At 38.6% G+C, this 19967-nt stretch overlaps 1 protein-coding gene across 2 annotated transcripts in view; it reads left to right on the top strand.

The window, feature by feature from the left end:
* SSBP2 (single stranded DNA binding protein 2) overlaps nt 1-19967 on the top strand; it is a 171864-nt gene that overhangs the window by 26302 nt on the left and 125595 nt on the right. For both annotated transcript variants that reach the window (XM_034073194.1, XM_034073193.1), the window contains exons 2-4: nt 11155-11227; nt 17296-17357; nt 19047-19131. In XM_034073194.1, coding sequence (XP_033929085.1) covers nt 11155-11227; nt 17296-17357; nt 19047-19131 — 220 coding nt within the window. The remainder of the gene's footprint in view (nt 1-11154; nt 11228-17295; nt 17358-19046; nt 19132-19967) is intronic.

Below are 19967 nucleotides of genomic sequence, written 5' to 3'. Positions count from 1 at the left end.
CTGTGTTCTTCCTCATATCTGGGTTGTTTGGTGTTTTAATGTGTTCTTACTCACAGTTGGTTGTTGTTCTCCCACAGAACATGCGTTCAAAGGTGGGCAACCCAAGTGGTGTCTGTAGTGCCACTGATACTTGGGTTTGATGTTCCATCAATTAGCTTAGGTCATATTTGATCTCCTAGTGGTGTTTGGAGAGGTTGTCTTTTAGAAGGAAAATGCTGAGTTTAATCAAAAAGATGACACAAATTTAAGCACTGTTGGAAACCTGGGGTTTATTACTCACTTACTGAGTTGGAGGAAAGTCCCAGGGAAGGGAGGTGCAAACAGCAGACTTGAAAACTTCGGAAAGTGTTGCTCCTAGTGTTTTGCCATTAGGAACGTCTCTTGCATTTTGCTGTGCTGTATTTGTTTTAAATTCAGTGCGGTTCTCGTGTGAGAAGAGCAACATTTATAGTAAAAGCAAGCCAGTGCAGTGCCAGGAGAAGTCACAGAAAGCCTTATACATGCTAAAACTAATAGCTGATTTTAATACTAAAATTACGTAGAATGTCAGCTACTGTAAAAGTGAAGATTGACACTCATTTAACACGCAGTACTATTTCCAAAATCTATATTTAAAACAAGTGGCAAAACATACACTTCCTAAAATTTTCACTCCCTGTTGAGCATGCAACAGATCCTAGGCAGCCTCATCTGAGATGATCTCATTTAGAGGAGTACTTCTAATGCTCTCCAACCTTATCAGAGTAGGAGAGTCGTCCTGCAGGCTTTTCAGCATCCACCGTTATCTGTGTGGGAGCACCCTGGTGCTGAGCTGCTGGCTCTGGAGATTATTAGTGTCAACAGCAAGTTACCCAGAGAAGCAAGGAAAGACATCTTGAATAGCGTGGAGGAAAACAAAAGCTGGTCATAGTCCAGTGTGGGGACAGTGGAGATGTATGTGAGTTGTAAAAATGGGCATCTTAGCTGCCTACCTGAAACAGCATGTACAGGGGAGTGGGGTTTTCAGGAGGATTTAGCATATGGATGAGCTATTGCTGGGAATTTGGTATTAAAGTTTGCCTTTGGTTTGTTGGTGATGGGGTATCTGTTCAGCCCACCTGGATAGCACTTCCTGTGCTCACAAAAATGGGTAGTTAGGTGAAAAACTAAATTTACCTGTTGGTTGAATGACAGAGGTATAAAAAGCTTCTTTTATTGTACCTAAACATGATTCTAGTTTCACTTAGAGTGGCATTGTAACCAACTCACATAAATTTTTGGGAAGTCCACTGTGCATTACTGAATTCTGAGATGAATGATAGACTCTTTGGTTGTATTTATGTACACATAATGTGTATTACTGTTGAGTTCATTGTAAGTAGAGTTGACTTCTTAATGCACCAGTTAAAACACTTTTATTATGGAAGTAAAGGCCAGTCAAGTCGTGCTTTTTACTAAGGTTACATTTATAAATTGTTTAAAGATGACTAATAAATAATTGATGTCTGTTATTAAATAAGTTACAGGCATGAAGAGTATGTATTATATATGTCAGTAAGCACACCAGTAGAAAGTGTTAAAGATAGTGTTTTGTCTAACTGCTGCACTAAAATCCATAACCAAAAAGATCCTTTGTTAAAATGCATATGAAACATTTAATTTACTTAATACAGATTTATAAATGTATTTAATGTTAAATGTCATTCCAGGACTTGACTTCAACATTCTAGTAAAACCCCGCAGAGGGAGGGGTGAAGCAGGGTTGGCTTTTTGAGGTGACAGTGAAATCCAGGGCTGTGAATGCCTGATGCTATGCTGACAAGCTGTCTTCTTGTAACTTACCAATAAAAGGAAATTAAAAAAACTAATACGTTTTTGACCAAGTCGAGCATAGGTATTTTGGAAGATAAAAGTAGGCTGTTATAACTTGATTTAAAGATTTCGAGTAAAATAGCATTTTGAGTGAGGTTGGGAGGGAAAAAAATCGTATTCCTCATGAAAATTAATTTCTGTATTTAAACAGACAGTTTTGGTTATTTTTGGTTTTAACGCAACCAGCTGCTGATGCAAATCTTGCATTTAATACAGATTTATGTATATGTGTGCTTTTTACCGTGAGGTCTGTTTCTGATCTTTTCTTTAATGGAGGGAAGCTTTTGCAGATACATTTCACATAATATTAAATTAATATGACAGAGATACCATTCCCTTCTGATCATGGGAGAGGTGGCTCTTCATACCCTTTCCCAATCATTTTTTGGTCAATGGTAAATGATTTAGTTCATTTCAGATATAGTCCATCCTTTTCTCTGTTTCAGTTTGTTTCTGTTAAGCATGAGACAGATCTAAAGAGTATTCAGCCATTAGGTTTTTGGGAAACTTTTCTCCAGTGTGTATTCAGGATGAAGTTTCCAGCAGCAAGCTAACTCACTCCAGAGATTAGCTGGGCAGAGATTATCAGAGTGAGTATTTTTGTGTCACAGAATCATAGAATCACAGAGTGGTTTTGGTTAAAAGGGACCTTAAAGCTCATCCAGTTCCAACCCCTGCCATGGGCAGGGACACCTTCCACTAGACCAGGTTGCTCCAAGCCCCATCCAACCTGGCCTTGAACACTGCCAGGGATGAGGCAGCCACAGCTTCTCTGGGCAACCTCTGCCAGCGCCTCACCACCCTCACAGGTAAAATCTCATCTCAATCTCCCCTCTGTCAGGTTAAAGCCATTCCCCCTTGTCCTGTCTCTACAGGCACTTGTCAAGAGTCCTGTAAAGTTTGCCCAGGACTGTGCCTGTGCTTTGCTCTCTGCTGATGACTCTCCTTAGGATAGCTTTATGGAACTAGCTCTGCTTACTGCCAGAGTAGGATGCTTTGCATTAAACTCTTTAATTGTAGCAAACTGTATATTAGGGAAAAATACAGCATGTAAAAATCCATTACTATCCCATTGAAAGCAGCAGGAAAAAACAGGGTTATCAGGAAGAGGCGCAAACTCATGCACTTTTATGAAAGTCTGAGTTTACACTTCAAAATACATTTTTTCACATTTTTTTAAGCTGTCATTTAGCTTATTTTGTAGTTATAAGTTGAATAGTATGTATACTACACAGATTTTACCTGAGAATACTGTGGTTTCATAAAATGCCGAGTTTGAGATTCTGGCCAGCAAGAGGAATTGATGGTGCTGGCAAGGCTGTGCTTTCAGTCCAGGAATGCCCAAATGAGCACCCCTGCTTCTTCTGCTCTTTCGTGGCTTCTCTAGCCCTTGGCAGGCTGATTCACTACAGTCATCGAGCAGAAAACTGTTCACTTTTTTTTTTGGCTGTGTTAATTTTCTAGTCCCTTAGCTCGGAAGGGAAGAAGAAAGAGTAGTGAATCCTACAATACTAAAATTCCAGGTTGAAAGGACCTCAAGGATCATCTGGTCCAATCTTCCTTGGCAAAGCATGACCAGAATGGGTGGCCCAGCGCCCTGTCCAGGCAAATCTTAAGTGTCCAGTGTTGGAGAACCCATAACTTCCCTGGGGAGATTATTGCAGTGTCTGGTTGCTCTCACTGTCCTCAGTGTCAGTAGGTGATTGGATGAACTCAGCCTTGTTTTCTGTTTGTATGGCAAGGGATGTGGCTATTTCAGTGAAATAGCTTGCCCTCCATGAGAAGAAGCAAAAAGGGCAAAGGCTGCCATGAGAATAGCAGGCTGACTTTAGCTAGGACAGCCCTGGAATTACACGATAAAGGCTTTTACTGCTTATGGTCTCTGCAAGTCACCAGAGCACCCAAAGAGCTTGTCTTGCTTCCTCTGCTACAGCAGACTTATCCCTGATGACACAAAATTTCCATCATCATCAGTCAGGCTATTCTGGAGTAAGCTTCCGCTTCCTGACCACCAGGAACAGGGAACAAGGACAAGGTCTTTCAACCCATATAGAGAGCAAAGAACTGTCTGCAGTGTGACTTCAGGAACAATACATCTAAATGGTTTAGGTTTCTAGGCTGGTGGTGACTAGCATTGCGGAGACAAGAAGATAGGAGAGGAGGTTACAGAAACAATCTGTTAAGCAGAGGTAAAAGTGGGACCTGAGCAAATTGGTGTCACAGAGCACTAGGAAGCTCCATGAACACTGAAAATACAAAGTAGATTAATTTCAGCATGTTCCACTCCCCATTTTGCATAGCAAACCAAAGTAAGTCATATTTCTGAGGATTGCAGCTGCTGATAAATTTGAGAAGTTCAGCAGCTTTCACAGATGAACATTGTGGGAATAATGTACTGCTAGTGTACCAAGAGACCTGTGTTTGCAGGAGGGTACATTGTTTTGTTACACGAGCAAATATAGCTGGAAAAATGCAGATAAACTTCAGGTGCCTAAGCCTTACTTCTTTCCTAACCATGGACAAGGAAGCCTGTGAAATTCTACTGGAAACGTTTTTGAGGAAGATGTGCAAAATACAGGTACAAAAAGGACAAAGATTTTTATTTGAAACCTTAGGGTTCATCAAGGAAATCTACCTTTTGATGAAGTGTTTGGAAATCAGTAGAAGTTATCCCATTTGGGATGGAGTCTACAGAAGAGTGCTTCGATTTTGCAATACTTGGGATCTGTAGTAATTTCTAGAAACAAAAATGAATATGATATTCAGCCAGTCAGATGAAAGTAAAGTGAGGAACACTGTGCAGTGTGACATCTTGGCACGAGCCAGGAGATCCCTAGCAGATGAGAATATGTAAAATGATGCAACTAAGTGCTCATGGGAGAGATTGCAGACACCACCACAGCATGTATCTCTGGTCTTTTCCAAAAGATCAATAGATACCGGATATGTATTTGATGTTTAGTTTTATACTGGTGCACAAGTTAACGTGTTGCTGGAAATCATTATGCTGGCGTTTGGAAGCCTACAGGAGGTTAAGTACTAAAAGCATGTGAAATTAGGATGCAGAAAGAATTTGTGTGTTGAAAGTGTATGGGTAAACTGAAAAAAAAAAAGCCCTGCTGTTATTTCTAATGCTGTTAGAGTAAAAGGGCACTTAACTAGGGTACAACTGATTTTGACAGTTGAAGGAGTACATATTAAGTAGGGGTATAAGGAGTATACAATCATGGGGAGGGTGATCAGACTTAATAAGGCGTATTTTCAGGACATCTTGCAAGCAGTCAGGTGAAAGAGAGACTAGTGGTGAGTCTACCTGCCCAGTATCATAGTAGGAGAAAAGTTTCCACTATCTGTAAAACTGAAATAAATGAGAAGGATTGACTTACTCAGAAAGTACTGTAAGCCTAATGCAAGGCACTGAGACCACTGTTCGTTATAGCACTGGGTATAAACCCCAGATATTTTGATGCATATGAGGAAAATGTCTTCTGCCTACAGAGAGAGGAAGAAATAGAAATAAGTGGATATGAATCATATTGAATACATCCACTTTTATGCTGCCTGTGTTTGCAAGGATGTGATAGGAGCTCTCAGGAAAAGCAAGTGCTCTCACCCCAACAAAAGCATCAAGTATCGCCTTTAGGACACAGTGTATCTCAGCACAGTGTTTGAGTTCCATTTAATGCCCAGGTGTTTCTAAGAAAACTGATCATGTTCTTAATAGCATACAGAGCACTAACATTAACAAAGATCATGTTTTGAACTGGAAAAAAACTATTTTTATGCCAGTATATTTTTATATCTTAAGTAAAGCAAGAGAGAGAGAGGAAAGTGACTGTCAGTATGATCAAACGGGAGAAAGATAACATGACTGTTAAAATACAAAACTTTCTTTAAAAAAAAAGTTTGCTGTTTTAAGTTGAAACTTTCAAAAACCAGCTCACCATCAAGAGCTTCAGGGCAGTTTTTAAAGTACTGGATTGGTGGATTCCAGAAAATTTGCCCAGGAAACTCCAAATTTAAGATGGCTTTTACTGTTGTCTTATATTTAAAATATGAATCCAGTGCTACATTCTCTTATTTCAGAGAATGACGTTTATATTTTGGATATTAAATAAGTGAGATTCTTAGGACTTTAGGGATTTGGAATTAGGTCTACATACCTCTCTAGAGGAAAAAAAAAAGGGAAATAAGCTGTTTCTCTGTATAGGTCAGAGTAGCGATTTTGGAGTACTGCAAGTCTTCTGAAACACAAGGAAGAACAGCTAAGATATTTTCTTTTTCGCACAAACTAAAAATTGTGTGTTGATATTGAGTTACTAGTTTTCACTGTGGTTTCTAATTACTGTTTAAAAATCCCACAAAAGTTAAATAGATGGTGTGTCATATGCAGAACTTCCCATACATGAGCAGTTTTAAAAAATGGCCTGTTAACAATCCTAAAATGCTAGATCTGTCTTGGCAATGCTTAGATCTGGAACATTCCCGTTATAAATAGTTTTAATTTTTCTCTCTTCCTTTTTTTTTTTTTTTTTCTTCATCCAGCCTCAGATGTTTACAGCATAATATCTGGTGGAGGAGGTGGTAGCATCTAAGGACATCTCTGTTGTTCACTGTCATAGATTCTGTAGCAAAGAGGCAACAGTTGCTTGTCACAGTGATGAGTGCTGCAGAAGGCAGGTACAGTACCCAAACTGTACTTTGACACACTGCGAGAGCTGAGGGACTGCAGGCTTTTACTCCACTGCATCATTTTCGTAACTTGCAGGATAATGGTTATATGCTGCTGTATACTCAGTTAAAGTGCATACTTTTTTAGCTATAGCTAACAAACAATGAAAGCAACTGCACTTTCCCTCAGCGCATGAAGCTGTATGTCATCATTGCCTGCTCCTGGCAGGTTTACAGGGCAGCTCTTAAGAGAAAGCAGAAACTGAGTTCTTGCAATTCCTTACTCTCCTAAGCTCAGCTTTCGAACTTCAATGGAAAATGTGGCCATTCTCCTTTTTTTGTCTCCTTAGAAATACACCTGGACATATGCAAAGCATTTTACACTGTCCCACACAGCATCCTTGTCTCTAAACTGGAGAGGCATAGATTTGATGTGTGGAACACTCTCAGTGGATAGAGGAATTGGGTGGATGGTTGCACTCAAAAGTGTTGTGGTCAACGGCTCGATGCCCAAGTAGAGAGATCAGTGAAGAGTAGTGTCCGTCAGGGATTGTTGTTGGGACTGATCCTGTTCAACATCTTTGTTGGCAACATGGAAAGTGGGATTGAGTCACCATCAGTGCAGCAAGTCCCAATGAAAGCCCATTCCAACCCAGATCACAGTATGAGCCTATGAAAAATGATAATTCTATGAAATTTTATGATAATTCTATGAAAGCCTGTGATAAACTGACTCTGTGCTTAAAGTTCAGTCTTAGCTTGAGAGACATGGAATTTCTCAGTACAGGTCTTTTTACAAAATGAATCAAAGATACTCCTGTTCTACTTCTTATGGAAAAATTATTTCCTAAATGACTTCATGATAATAACTTGAGCCCTTCTTCCATAGCATACCTTTGTCTGCACTGTTGGTTGAGTACCCTACATACAGCCAGTGAAGCTTGCCCCCTAAGGCCCTGTGGGAAGTGTGGCTCAGAGCACCTAAATTAGGATACCAAAAGCAGATAAGGTAGAACATCTTCCTGGTGCTTTCAGGTTTTCACTGCCTTTTATGGAAAGCTAGACATTGTTTTGATGTTTTGACTTGGAATTGGGGGAGTTTACTGCCTGCTTTTTATCAATGGAGATAGTTCTGTAGGGCTTTGTTTGTAAATTCTCAGTAAGCTAATTGCATCTTCCCCCCTTAAAGTGTTAAGAAGGTTATATTCACAGCACAGTTAGAGTCATTACGAGTTATGTCCTGCTAATAGTTGATAACTGTTTGACTAGAAGTACTTCAAAGATTCTTCTCTTTGGAGTTCAGTATGCATTTGCAGGGTGTATGAATGTTGTATCGGTTAGAATGGAAACATGAGGCAAAATCACCAGGATAGCAAAAGAGCTGGACAGTACCTTCTTTTTTTTTTTTTTTTTTTTTTTTTTTTTTAAATAGAGTAAATGTATCACTGGGGGATAGAGGAATCTATGTATGTTCTAATTGTCTTGGCAGGGTGGGGGAACTCTGGCCTGTGTGGCACGTCTTCTAACAAAATTTACCGCAGTGTTGTCATAAATTGATTGGAAATATTTTTTCCTCACATTACTCATGGGATGTCAACAAGTATGCAAATGTGAAAATTTAACATATGTCTCATTGCTGCTTTTTCACGGTTTCTCACGCCAGTTTAATGAGAAAAAACTGTCTTTTAAAATGCCACTTCAAACACAAGTCCTTTGGTTTTGAAGACCGTGTCACAATTATTCTCTTAGTCTTCTGCTGAGTTGTTAAACAGTTTATTCCTGTGTTAAATATACACACTTGGACTGTTCCCTAATTTTTATTTTATGTTGTAGTTAATGTTCATGTATCTGGTAATCCTCCTTTTGTAACACAGTGTTGCATCTTTTGGGAGTTTGTTGTCTTTCCTCAGAGCATCAGTTTGCATTGATCCCTTTGCTGCAAGTAACACAGTGAGGCATTAGTATCTTTCTTTTGATCTCTGTGGCAAATGTATTTTTTTCTGAATGAAGCTGTCATATTGTTAACTTCTGTAAAGACTTCCTGAAAGCATAATAATCAGGGATGGGCCAGTGATTTAGATCTGATAAGACCCAATCAGGTTATTTTGTGTCCTGCCTTCTGTTTCACATCTGTTTGTGGAAGGTGGTCCTGGCTTTCCTGACACAGGAGCCAGGCAGTCCCCTTGCCAGCATGGTCCAGCTCTTGATTTACCATAAGGGGATCCACTTGGAAGCTCAAAACCTGGAATACTTACTCTTCTCCTGAAATACACCATATTTATCCCCCATGCTTAATAGCACAGTTGTGGCACCACTTCATTTCACTGCTGGTGTGTTTAGACCAAGATGTAATAATGCATGTTAAAGAATTGGAGAGGTTATGATTATAAGTGCTTAATTAGCACATTCCATGTATACAGTTCAAAGTTTTGGGAATGTCTTTTTTCAGTGTTGAAATTTCTTGATTTTTTTTTTTTTTACCAGCAGAGGTGATCACAGGGTAGCCATGTTGACTTGTGCTGGAGCGCTACTGCCTGCACTGTGTTTGCTGGTAGACTCCAGGAGTCCTGAGATGAGACTCCCAAATTTGCCTCCCTGTTGTGTTGCACTGTCAGTTTGGGTATGCTGGTGCAGCATTTGCTAAAGCTTTCAGCAGATGGCAAATCTGTGAAGGTGGTGCGCCTGCAATGCAGTGGTTTGAGTTGTTTCACTTTCCTTTGCGTGGTAGAGAGGATATGACCACACAAATTCTTTTATCTGGACTGCAAGTTTCATGTTTTGGTAAGAAACAAAAACAATCTCAGAAGACAAATGAAATGCTTTGAAGCATATCTGGTATCCAAGTCATCCTGGTTGCTATAGAAAAGACCTTTCTCTCTGCCTTTTACATCTTTCTTAGGTCTTAGGTTTTGTCTAAAACCATTTATTGTTTAAAAATTGAATGCCAATTGAACTGGGAAGAATTAAATCAACAAGATGTGACTTTGTTTGACAGATGCAGTTATGCTTTTGGGATGAGAGGCTATTGTATTTGATCCCCTCTCCACACTACTTATATAGAGACATGTCACTATGTCCTCTTTGAGCTGCTTCACAGTTGAGTACTGGATTGTGCAGTGCTCTTTTAGAAGAACCAAGTGTTTTTGGCTTAGCATGCTGAACTTTACATTTGTATATGGCAAAATTCAAACTCGTAACTCTTCTGTAAAATACTGGAATTAAAAAAAGGAATAAGACCCTTCTTAAAGTTCAAACTAAAACCAGTCACACGTTTGAATGTAAATTTTTCTTTCAAACTGTGGGCAAAAGCATACTTTTACTTTCAAAGTTAGAGAGTAAAGTAGTGTGTGTATTGCATGTACAGTGAAATGTACATGCAGTCTTCTGTGGAATGCTTGTCCTAGGTTTTAAAATTTCAGACATAATAAGTTACTGCTGTAATTGCTACTCCGTCAGTGCCATGATGACAGTTATCACATCTAATACTGCATAATGTTTTGAACAGTAATAGGAAAATAGGTTCTCTGCCTCTCTACTTTGTTTAGTTAAACTACATATTTTTGAATATGAATAGTAAAACGTTTTAAATAATAATAGCAGTGTATCACGGAGTGCATGAAAATGTATTTTACTTCTTAAAAACAGTTCAGCTACCAAATTTGAAACACTCACACACTGACTTTTATCTTCTTTTCACAAACAGAAATGTTTCATAGACAATTCCTAAGCATTATTATTAAATCATTCTTTTAAAAATGAGATTTGATTTTAAAAGACTTGAAGCATACAGACAGACTGGAGCCTCCCTGGGGTGTCAGATGAGGAATAGGAATTGTTACTTCTTCTGTTTTCTAATTCAAATCTAGCCTACATAGCCTATATCAAAATAAATTGGCTGTTGTTATTGCTTCCCTGTTCTTTGGCTGTTGAACAGGGCTTCCCACCTCAAGTTCTGGTGGGGAATCATTCACGAAGGGAGTCCTCTTTCTGCAATGAGATCCTTAGGCTGCCTCTTTGGACTTAGTTGAAGATGTGCCTAGGTTATGCTGAATATAATTTTTTTGAAGCTCCTTTGGAAGGTATGTCTTTTGTAGCTGTGTTGTGATCCAAGCTCCTAGATGCACAAGTCTGAATTAATATAAAAATCTCAAGAGATGTGGTTGTACTGCATGCTGTAGATGGGATCATTGTCAGTGATGCAGCCCAAAGTTTGCATGTTCTTTGAATAAACACAGGCTATTGTTCAAGTGTGCTAATGGCTTGACACGTTCCACATGTGAAAAAATATCATCTGGAAAAATGATCAGTGTTGCTGTAACGAATGTATTGTATTTACAGTAAGCACACCATGGAGTGAGCAAATACAGAGCAGCAGTAGATCAGTTGTTAGCTCACTGGGCACTTGTCCAAATACAATTAAAAATGTTGACATTAAGTAATTGGGGGCTATTTAAACGCCTCTGCTTGCATTGACCTACATGCCTAGTTTAAAAATTCAGGTGTAGGTAATAAATTTGACATGTTCACTATGTAGTGGTTTGTGAAAGGTAATAGAGTGCAACTTTGTTTCTAAAGAAGAGGAGCAAACAAATGCACAATACTAAATATTGTCCTTTTTTATTTATTTTTCAGATTAGCACTGTATGTATATGAGTATCTGCTCCATGTAGGAGCACAGAAATCAGCCCAGACATTTTTATCAGAGGTATGTTTCCCCATGCTTTTTTTTTTTCTTACACAACTTTCCAGTGTGTGCGAGTGAACTAAATGTACATGGGTCTAGAATAAGGAGCACTGACAACCTTGAATACCAGTTTATGTTGATCAGCATAGATTTCTGGTTCTGTGGTAGCCACTTTGTCATTTAACACACCTTTGCATAACTATTTCTGCTGTGATTTGTTACCCCTGTTCTATGATTTGCTAATACAGATTAATTTTTTTTTTTGTAATAAATGTGCATGCTAGAGAACACATCAACAGTACTATTTTTTGTATAAGCTTCTTATTGTTGATATCTCATTGTGAATTATGTACCCTTCCAAATTATACAATGATTGTGTACTTTACAACCTGTTGTTAGACACATAAAGTTCTCATTCTCTTTAGCACCACTGATCTCTCTGTGTATTCTTACTATGCTTCCCACCACTTTTTTTTCATCTGTCAAATCAATTATGAGTACAACCATTTAGGTCCTGTTTCTTAAAGACTTTAAACTGATAGTGGAATTTTCACCTTTACACAATAGTTACTGTTTCTCACAGTCTTTCAAAGACTTTGAATGCATCTTTTGAGAATTGAAATAAATTATGTCTCCTTAGCATTTTAGAGTTAATCTGAGATACAGAAATATTGTACACCAAACATATTGAGGTCTTTTGAGTTTATTACTGTTTTCAATGTTTATTTGATGAGAACATTTAAGATAATAAAAATAATTTGATAGTTAGCAGAAGTGAAAAAAACTAGGCAAGATGTTTCACTAGAAGTATTTGCGGCTTCAGCTGATACTTCTCCAAAAGCTAATAAAATTACTGTGCTGGTGAGGACAATTTGGAGGTGGGAGAGGGGAGGATGAGAACCCAGGGCATTGTTTGTGATGTTTATAAAGTATTCACATAGCAGAGGTAAGGAAAAAGGAGTAGAATCATGGTGATACCAGTTTATGGTAAAGTATGTTTTTGACAGTAGCTTTTCTTCTTTGTTAAAGCAATGATAAAATAAGAGAGAAAATAATGTAGAGTATAATCTTGGCTTTCCCAAAACAGCTGTCATTTGTAAATAAACCACTGTGCGATACTCATTTTGCTTTTTGTTTTTAGGATATATTTGCAAAATAAGTAGTTGGCAGAACTATAACTGGTGTGACGTTTGGGTTTCTCGAAAACATTCAGTACAGGATCTAGAAACTTAGCTTTTGAAAGTATCTCAGTCTTCAGTTATAGAGAAACTCTCAGGTCTGAATTCTGAATATGAGACTATAAAAAATGTTTCAAATTAAGACCGATAGTAGCCAAAAGATGGTGAATACTGCTCAGAGACAAATAATACAGTTGGTATGAGGTGTCAGTTAGATTTCATATGAAGCTGTGAGTTTATTTACCTCATTCCTTAGCAGTGCAGAAGGGTAAATACTATTCTGGCAGTGCTTGTGAATGGTTGTAACGACTGATACAGAGAACCCTGGAAAAAATTACATATGGGTGGACAGATTCTAGCTGAGAAAACTGTACACTAGTGCAGCTTGGAGAAACTGAACTAAAATGCAGAAGTTAAAACGACAAGTAATGAAAGATGAAATAGTTCAGAGTAACTCTAAAACTGAATGTTGGGGTGTAAAAGCAGTAAGCATACATAAATTGTCTGAGCTATAGAGCAGACAGTGGTATCTATGTATGTATAAATGACAAAGACTAAAAGCCCTTCTTTTAAAGATCTAGCAAGATATGTGTCTAAGTAATGGAACAAAATTAAGAAAAGGAAGTTTTAAAGTTGGATATAATGGAATCTGCTACTAGATAACCCTAATCCTAACTTGGACATGGTTGTCCTAAGCAGTCCTATATTTTTGTAGTGCTCTATATTTAGTTTGAATTTCATAGATCTGATCCACAAGTCAAGGGGAGAATCTATTCTATGAGGAAAGACTGAAGGAGTTAGGTCTTTTCTCCCTGGGAAAGACAAGGCTTAGGGAAGACCTCATCGCAGTGTTTCAGTACTTAAAGGGTGGCTACAAAGAAGACAGCGGCTTTCTCTTGTAAGGAGCCACATGGAGAAGACAAGGGCAGTGGGTACAAGGGAGGGGTTTTATCTTAAAACAAGAAAAAAATTATTTTTGTTTACAGTGAAAACAGTCATTCACTGGAACAACCCTCCTCAGGGATGTGGTAGAGTCCCCATCAGCAGGGTTTCATGCAGGCCCTGTTTCTGTATTGGGAGACTGTTACAAGGTCTCCCTGGACCCCTCTCTTCTCCAGGCTGAACCAGCCCAGCTCTCTCAGCCTCTCTCCAGAACACAGCTGCTCCAGCCCAGGGAGTGTCTTTGTGGCCTCCTGAACATTATTAAATTGTTCTTATCTCAGCCTACAGGTTTTTTTGCCTTTTTCTAGTTCTTCTCCCCCCTAGGGAAGTGGAGTGACTGAGTGGCTGTATGGTGCTTAGTTGCTATATGGGGTTATACCATGACTGTCCTTTTTGGTGCCCAAATCCTTTTCTGCTGAAAAAGATTGTTGTGGTTTAACCCAAGTGGGCAACTAAGTCCCACACAACCACTTGGTCCTCCCTATCCCCAGTGGGATAGGGGAAAGAATCAGAAAAGTGTGAACATTTGTGAGTTGATGTAAAGATAGTTTAATAGGTAAAGGAAAAAATTGCACACACAAGGAAAGCTAACTAAGGAATTCTCATAGAATCACAGAATGTTTTGGACTGGAAGAGACCATAAAGCTCATCCAGTTCCAACCTCCTGCCATGGGCAGGGACACTTTCCAAGAGACCAGGTTGCTCCAAGCCCTGTCTGACCTGGCCATGAACACTTGCAGGAATCCATTCACCACTTCCCATGGTCAGGCAGTTGATCCACACCCAGGAAAGCAAGGCTCCATCATGTGTAATGGTGACTTGGGAAGACAAATGCTATTGATCCAAGCATTCCCCCTTCATTCTTTCTCCTCCAGCTTTACATGCTGAGCATGACACCATATGGTGTGGGGTATCCCTTTGCTCAGTTGGAGTCAGTGGTCCTAGCTGTGTGTCCCCCAGCTCACTGTGGCATTCCTATCCAGCTCGCTGGTGGAGTGAGGAGCAGAAAAGACCTTGATGGTGTAAGCACTGCTCAGGAATAATGAAAATGTGCTATCAACACTGTTTGCAGCACAAATCCAAACATAGCCTCATACTAGCTATTATTAAGAAAATTAACTCTCTATCAAGAATAAGCACAGTTCTCTTGCGCACAAAAGGCTTCATCAGATGATCTTTCAAGGGCTTTTATAATCTGAGCTGTTCTGGGATTCTATGGTTCTATGAGTCAGTAAGGTCTAGAAGTGCTTTGCTGAACTTTTAATGTACAAAGTGGGCTGTGCTTTGTGGTCCTTGTGAGGACAGCCTTCAAAGCTTCATTGTTTCGATCTCTGAAATGCAGGGCCTAAAACTCAGGTAACATTTTCCTGGATCTCTTGGTAGCAGACCTCTTCAGTTTCTTGGCTGTATCTGGTGTCTTGGTCTGCAAATTTACTTCCTTTCACGAGACACGGCACCAAGTGACTCAGCAGCTGTATCGTATTGGTTTATGGTACAATTGGTGGAACAGCAAGAGGCAAGCAGAACTAGCTTTCATCTAAATTGTCATTGCTTTTGAGGGTTGAACAGAGCTATGTGTGTGGATTACACACTTTATTTGAAACAAAAGAACCTGTTCTGCTCCAGAATCTTCCCTTTGGTGTCACAGCTGCTGAAGTTTCCTTGAAGAGCCTGATCCTTAGCCCACGTGTTTTCTGTCCTTGAAGTTAGGTTCTGACCTTGGGTGAATAGTTAGCCTGGCTGGAGCAGGAAGGTGGGCATTTCCCAGGTAATCAGTCCTCGGCTATGACCTGAATCAGTACAGTTGTCAATGATGACATTTTTCCTAAATTAATTCTTTATAGTTCGCTCTTTTTAAGTCTCTCTTATCAGACAGAGTGACATCTGCCATGTGAGACAGAAGCATTGTTTTTTTTTTAAATTTGAAAAACGAAACAAACTTCCTCTAAACAAAACGAAGTTCTGCATTCCCTTCATGCTCCTCCTCTGAATAAATTTCTCAATATTAAATATGTCCTGTTAAAAAGGACTAGCATAAGATCTGTGAAATGAGTAATTTCCCCATTAAGCCCTGCTTTGAAGAGGCGGATACTGGTTAGACATAGTGAGGACTTTCTACACAGACATGATTTTACTTTTTAAGTGAATGATTTTTCAACCTTACGAACCATTTTTTGTTTTGGTTGTGCACTGAATCTCTTCATTATGTTGCTTTTGAAGAGGTATTCAGTATTCCTGGTGATTAACATAAGTCTTTCCAAGCCATTTCCAGTGCATGTAAGAAGCAAGCATGCCTTGGAGAAGTGTATTTGAAGAGTGTGTAATACCTTTGCAGTAGCTTTGGCTTTTATTTGCATTTTCATTTTTATAAATACTTTTTATCTGCCAGTGCTTAAGCAGCAGCTTTTAAAATGATGCTTAAAAATGCTTTATATATTAACTACTGTTACTTGGTGGTTGTGAGGTTAAATGCCACACAGTTGGATCATTCTGCTTTAACAATAGGTAGCAGTAGTGCCTCGAGGTTACCTTTTAAAAATATTTTCAAGAGACATTACTTTTGAATATTTGCATTTATATAATATAGCAAAATAATACTAGGCTACTCCATACGAGTACAAAGAACGTTTTAAGGTGTACAGGCTACATATTCTCCTGCAAGTTATTGACAGAACTTGGATGTGCATAAATTTCTAAAGAATTAGATGTGGAAATCAAGTTGGAGTTGAGAATCAGAGTTTTATTCTCTTTTGGAAAATGCCAGCTTTACTAATGCCTCTGGCAGAATGAACACTATATCTGCCTTTTATAGTAAGCTTTTATGTACTTTTATAGATATGTCTTTAAATGTCTTTCATATTAAGGCTGTTTAAGCATTTCATTAAAACAATCCTCTGTCTTCCATTACTTCTGTCTCTAGAGCAGAATACAGTTTGATATTTTTAATATTTTTTTATTAACAAAATTGAACAGGAAATAATGCTATGTGTAGTTGTAACTGGAGGAATTTGGAGTGCGTGCAATGCACCAGTTTCCACCCAGTTCTAACATGAGACATTTCTTCTGTACAGTGTTGTGTGGATTTCAGCAGGACTTTCAGTTACTTGCAGCAGAGTTCCTTCAGCAGTTGCATGGGCTTTATTATAGCCCAAAGTATTTTATTTTGCAGTTCAGGACAAACTAATGACTATGGCTTCAATAAAACGGTTGTGTGATTATCATTAAGACACAACATTTGGGAAGCATTGCAGAGGCAGATTGCTGTTCACTGTGCCTTATGTTGTTTCATGGGTTCGCTGGTTAACAAGAAAAGTATGAAGTCAAGAGTAATACGAGTTCTTATTGTTGCATTTCCTTTGAAAACAGTTTTAAGCAAACTAGGCTTTCTGGGTGGGAAAGAAATCACAGCCAGTGTAGCTGTTCAGGAGGGATTGCCAGCACAGACAAACCAAGCCAAACTGTCATTGTCACTGCATGGTGGAAGAAGGAGTTACAGCTAATGTACCTCTTAACAGCAAAGCACTCCTTGAGGATTATAAAACAGTGCCTGCTTTGGATGTGGAGGGAAGACTGCCACCTGCTGAATCAGTTACATTAGTTCTGTATTCTATGTTTTCTTAGTTTTCCTTGGAAAATCTTTTAGGTCATTTTAAGGGTACTTTTTTACACTTCTGTTTCATTGGACATGCATTTTTGACCTTGTAGTAACGCACATCTCAGTGGAGTGATACAAAGAACATCGTTAACAACATTGTATTCAGGAAATAAAATAGAATCTAAATAAAAAGTACTCTAAAATGTAGGAACTATAATGAAGTGATATGGCTGCTGAAATTGATGATGATAAAACCTTTCATAACTACAAAACCTTTTCTTCTTTCCCTTTTTTTCCCCCTATCTGGATTATGTAATGCTTTTCAGTCACCATCATCAGAAATGTGCACCTCTGTTTTTATTGTTTTGTTTTAGATAAGATGGGAAAAAAACATCACACTGGGGGAGCCCCCAGGATTCTTGCATTCCTGGTGGTGGTGAGTATCAATTTTCTTTTCTTCTCACTTACAGAATATGCCAGCTGCTAGCTCTAGCAGTTGGAGACAAGAAATTCAGGTAAACATTGTAAAAAGAATGTGAAGATGAGGATCAAGAGACAGTTTCTTGTTAAGGAATGAAAAAAACCCAGAAAATTAGATATGGAAAAATATACAGATAATACATACAGGAAAACACAGTGTAGTGTGCTGATAAGAAAGCCCCTTTGAAAGAAGGTGGTCTGCATATCTTTCTTCACCACCTTTGGTAAGTGATGCATTTAAGAGATTATTCTACATATCCTAAATAATTGCATTAAAAAACCCTGTTACGTACAGAGACTCTGCATACAGATGTGAGTTTCCTCAGCCTACAGTCCACATTATAGTCATGGGAATAGGATTTGAAAGAAATTAGCTGAACTCAAGCTACCAGCCTTTTTGGGAGGCAGTTGTGCATTAGCATGGGCTTGGTGCTGCAGTGTCTGCATTTCCAGGGTTTCTCTCAGGTCAGAAGGTGGGTAGACATGAGGATGACTTGTAATTTTTTATGCATGGTGGCATGTGATTACATATACTGGTGTGCAGAGAACACCAGTTTGTGCATGTAGAATTCCCAAGGAGAGAAGAGCATTCATAGTCACGGATGTTTAGCTGTGATATTTATTAGTTGTCACCTGATTGGAATATATCCAGTATACCTGTGTTTGAAAGAATTGCAGAGAATATGTCCAACTATATGGAGTGCAAGAACTTAACATTTTTAAAGTGGTCCCATTAGAACCCAAGTGATTTGTACAGCTGCATGGAAGGTGTATAAGACATCTTCATTGACCTTTCTTTCACAGCTTTTAGGTATGTGATGGGAACTTGTCTAAGAAAAGTGTGTCCCTTGTATCTCTGATGTCTGCCTTATCCTTAATTTTGCTTATCTGAATCAGAGTGCTGAAGTTGCCCACATTCCTTGTTACAGTGCTGGACTAAGTTACAAGTTACAAAGGATTAAGTCTAAACCAATAAGGAAACACTCTGAAACTCTAGCAAAAAAAAAAAAAACCTTTCAAGTTGTTCTTTTATACACATAGTTTCATTCCAGAAACTCTGTGTTGGAACTGATATATGTATAACTATTTCAAGGGGAGAAAGACCAGTGGGAGTACCATGATTTCCTTTCACTAACAAGAACATAACCATCTATTTCCTACTCTTGTCCCCACACCTGTTTCTCTGAGAACTTTTGTTTAAAGCCCAGAGTCGGACCTTGGAAGAACTCCCAGTTTTCTCTCCAGTTTCTTGCCCTTTCATGTTACTACAAATCCACCCCTTCCCACACTTTGTGATAGTTAATTGCAGCAGTCAGCAGAGGGATGAGGTTAAATGCAAATCTTCAGTAGTACACTTTATACACTTGAACTTTGTATATTAGACTAGCTTCCTGGTCTGTACTACAGTGGTATTAAAGGAATACAGCACTGCTTTCCTCATAGAATCAGATATCGGGACTTGACTTCTCATAGATGTTTTGCAAAGCTAAATTCTTTCTTAGAGGAAAGTGTTTTCATCCCTTGGCAAGGAAGTGGTATGTCTGTTTCTATATATGAACATGCATGTGTGGTGTGCATACACCATAAAATCTGTACGAGTATTACAATGATCTTCTCACCATCTCTGTATCTTGTTAACTTGCAGTGTATTTTGGGATCTCTACTGTGCAGCTCCAGAAAGACGAGAAACATGTGAACATTCAAGTGAAGCGAAAGCCTTTCATGACTATGTAAGTTTTGTGTGTCTTTACCACACTCTCATTAGTTGTGTTTATAAATGTGATAGAGAAGTATTTTTACAATACAGTGGTTCAAAAATGTAGGTGTCATATTTATAAGTTCTCAGTTTTTTGGGAATGCCTTAGAATTAGGACTTTCTAATACTTTGATTGCCCAGCACTGTAATAACTCCTGGAAGCCAACTCAGAGATCAAAGTGCTGTCCTGTGTACTAATGAAAAATGAAGAATGTTCTTCTGTCCACCCCACCATGACCACATCAGACTGGTGACAAAGGCACAGGGCAGATGGAAGCAGAGATGTGTCCTGTCCAAATATCTGTTCTCTGTTGATGCTAAAGAAAAAGCAGTTCAGCAGATGGAATTGATTCTCTGGCTTCTGTCAGGGTCATACTGACTTAAAATGTAGTTGTTTTTTAGGTATTTTTGTGTCCTGAAATAGGTATTTTACATCAGCATAATAAACACTTAGGTGCCACAGAATAAGTGAAATGTACAATCATCTGGTCCAAGAGAATGGGAGGAATAAAGGGCAAAATTATGCCACTTTTGATGCTTCTGAAACAGTTCAAATCCCAGCAGAGAGTTAGTTGGCATTTTGCCTGCAAGGACTAATAATAATAATAACAATGGTGATGATGATGATTAAAAATAATGATAATTATGATGAGGAGGAGGTTGTTGATGATGACAAGAATATTAAATGAATAAATAAATAGATATATTACTCTAGAAACAAGGGTCCAAAATGTTGTAACAGTTTTATTCCACTTTCTTCGTTCTCATAGCATAAATGGAGTTCCCCAGAAATGTGTAGCTTCTTTCCAG

Source organism: Melopsittacus undulatus, chromosome Z (assembly GCF_012275295.1).
Source record: "Melopsittacus undulatus isolate bMelUnd1 chromosome Z, bMelUnd1.mat.Z, whole genome shotgun sequence".
Taxonomy (NCBI): Eukaryota; Metazoa; Chordata; class Aves; order Psittaciformes; family Psittaculidae; genus Melopsittacus; species Melopsittacus undulatus.
The sequence above is the reverse complement of the archived record's forward strand: the minus strand, read 5'-3'. Positions and strand labels throughout refer to the sequence as shown.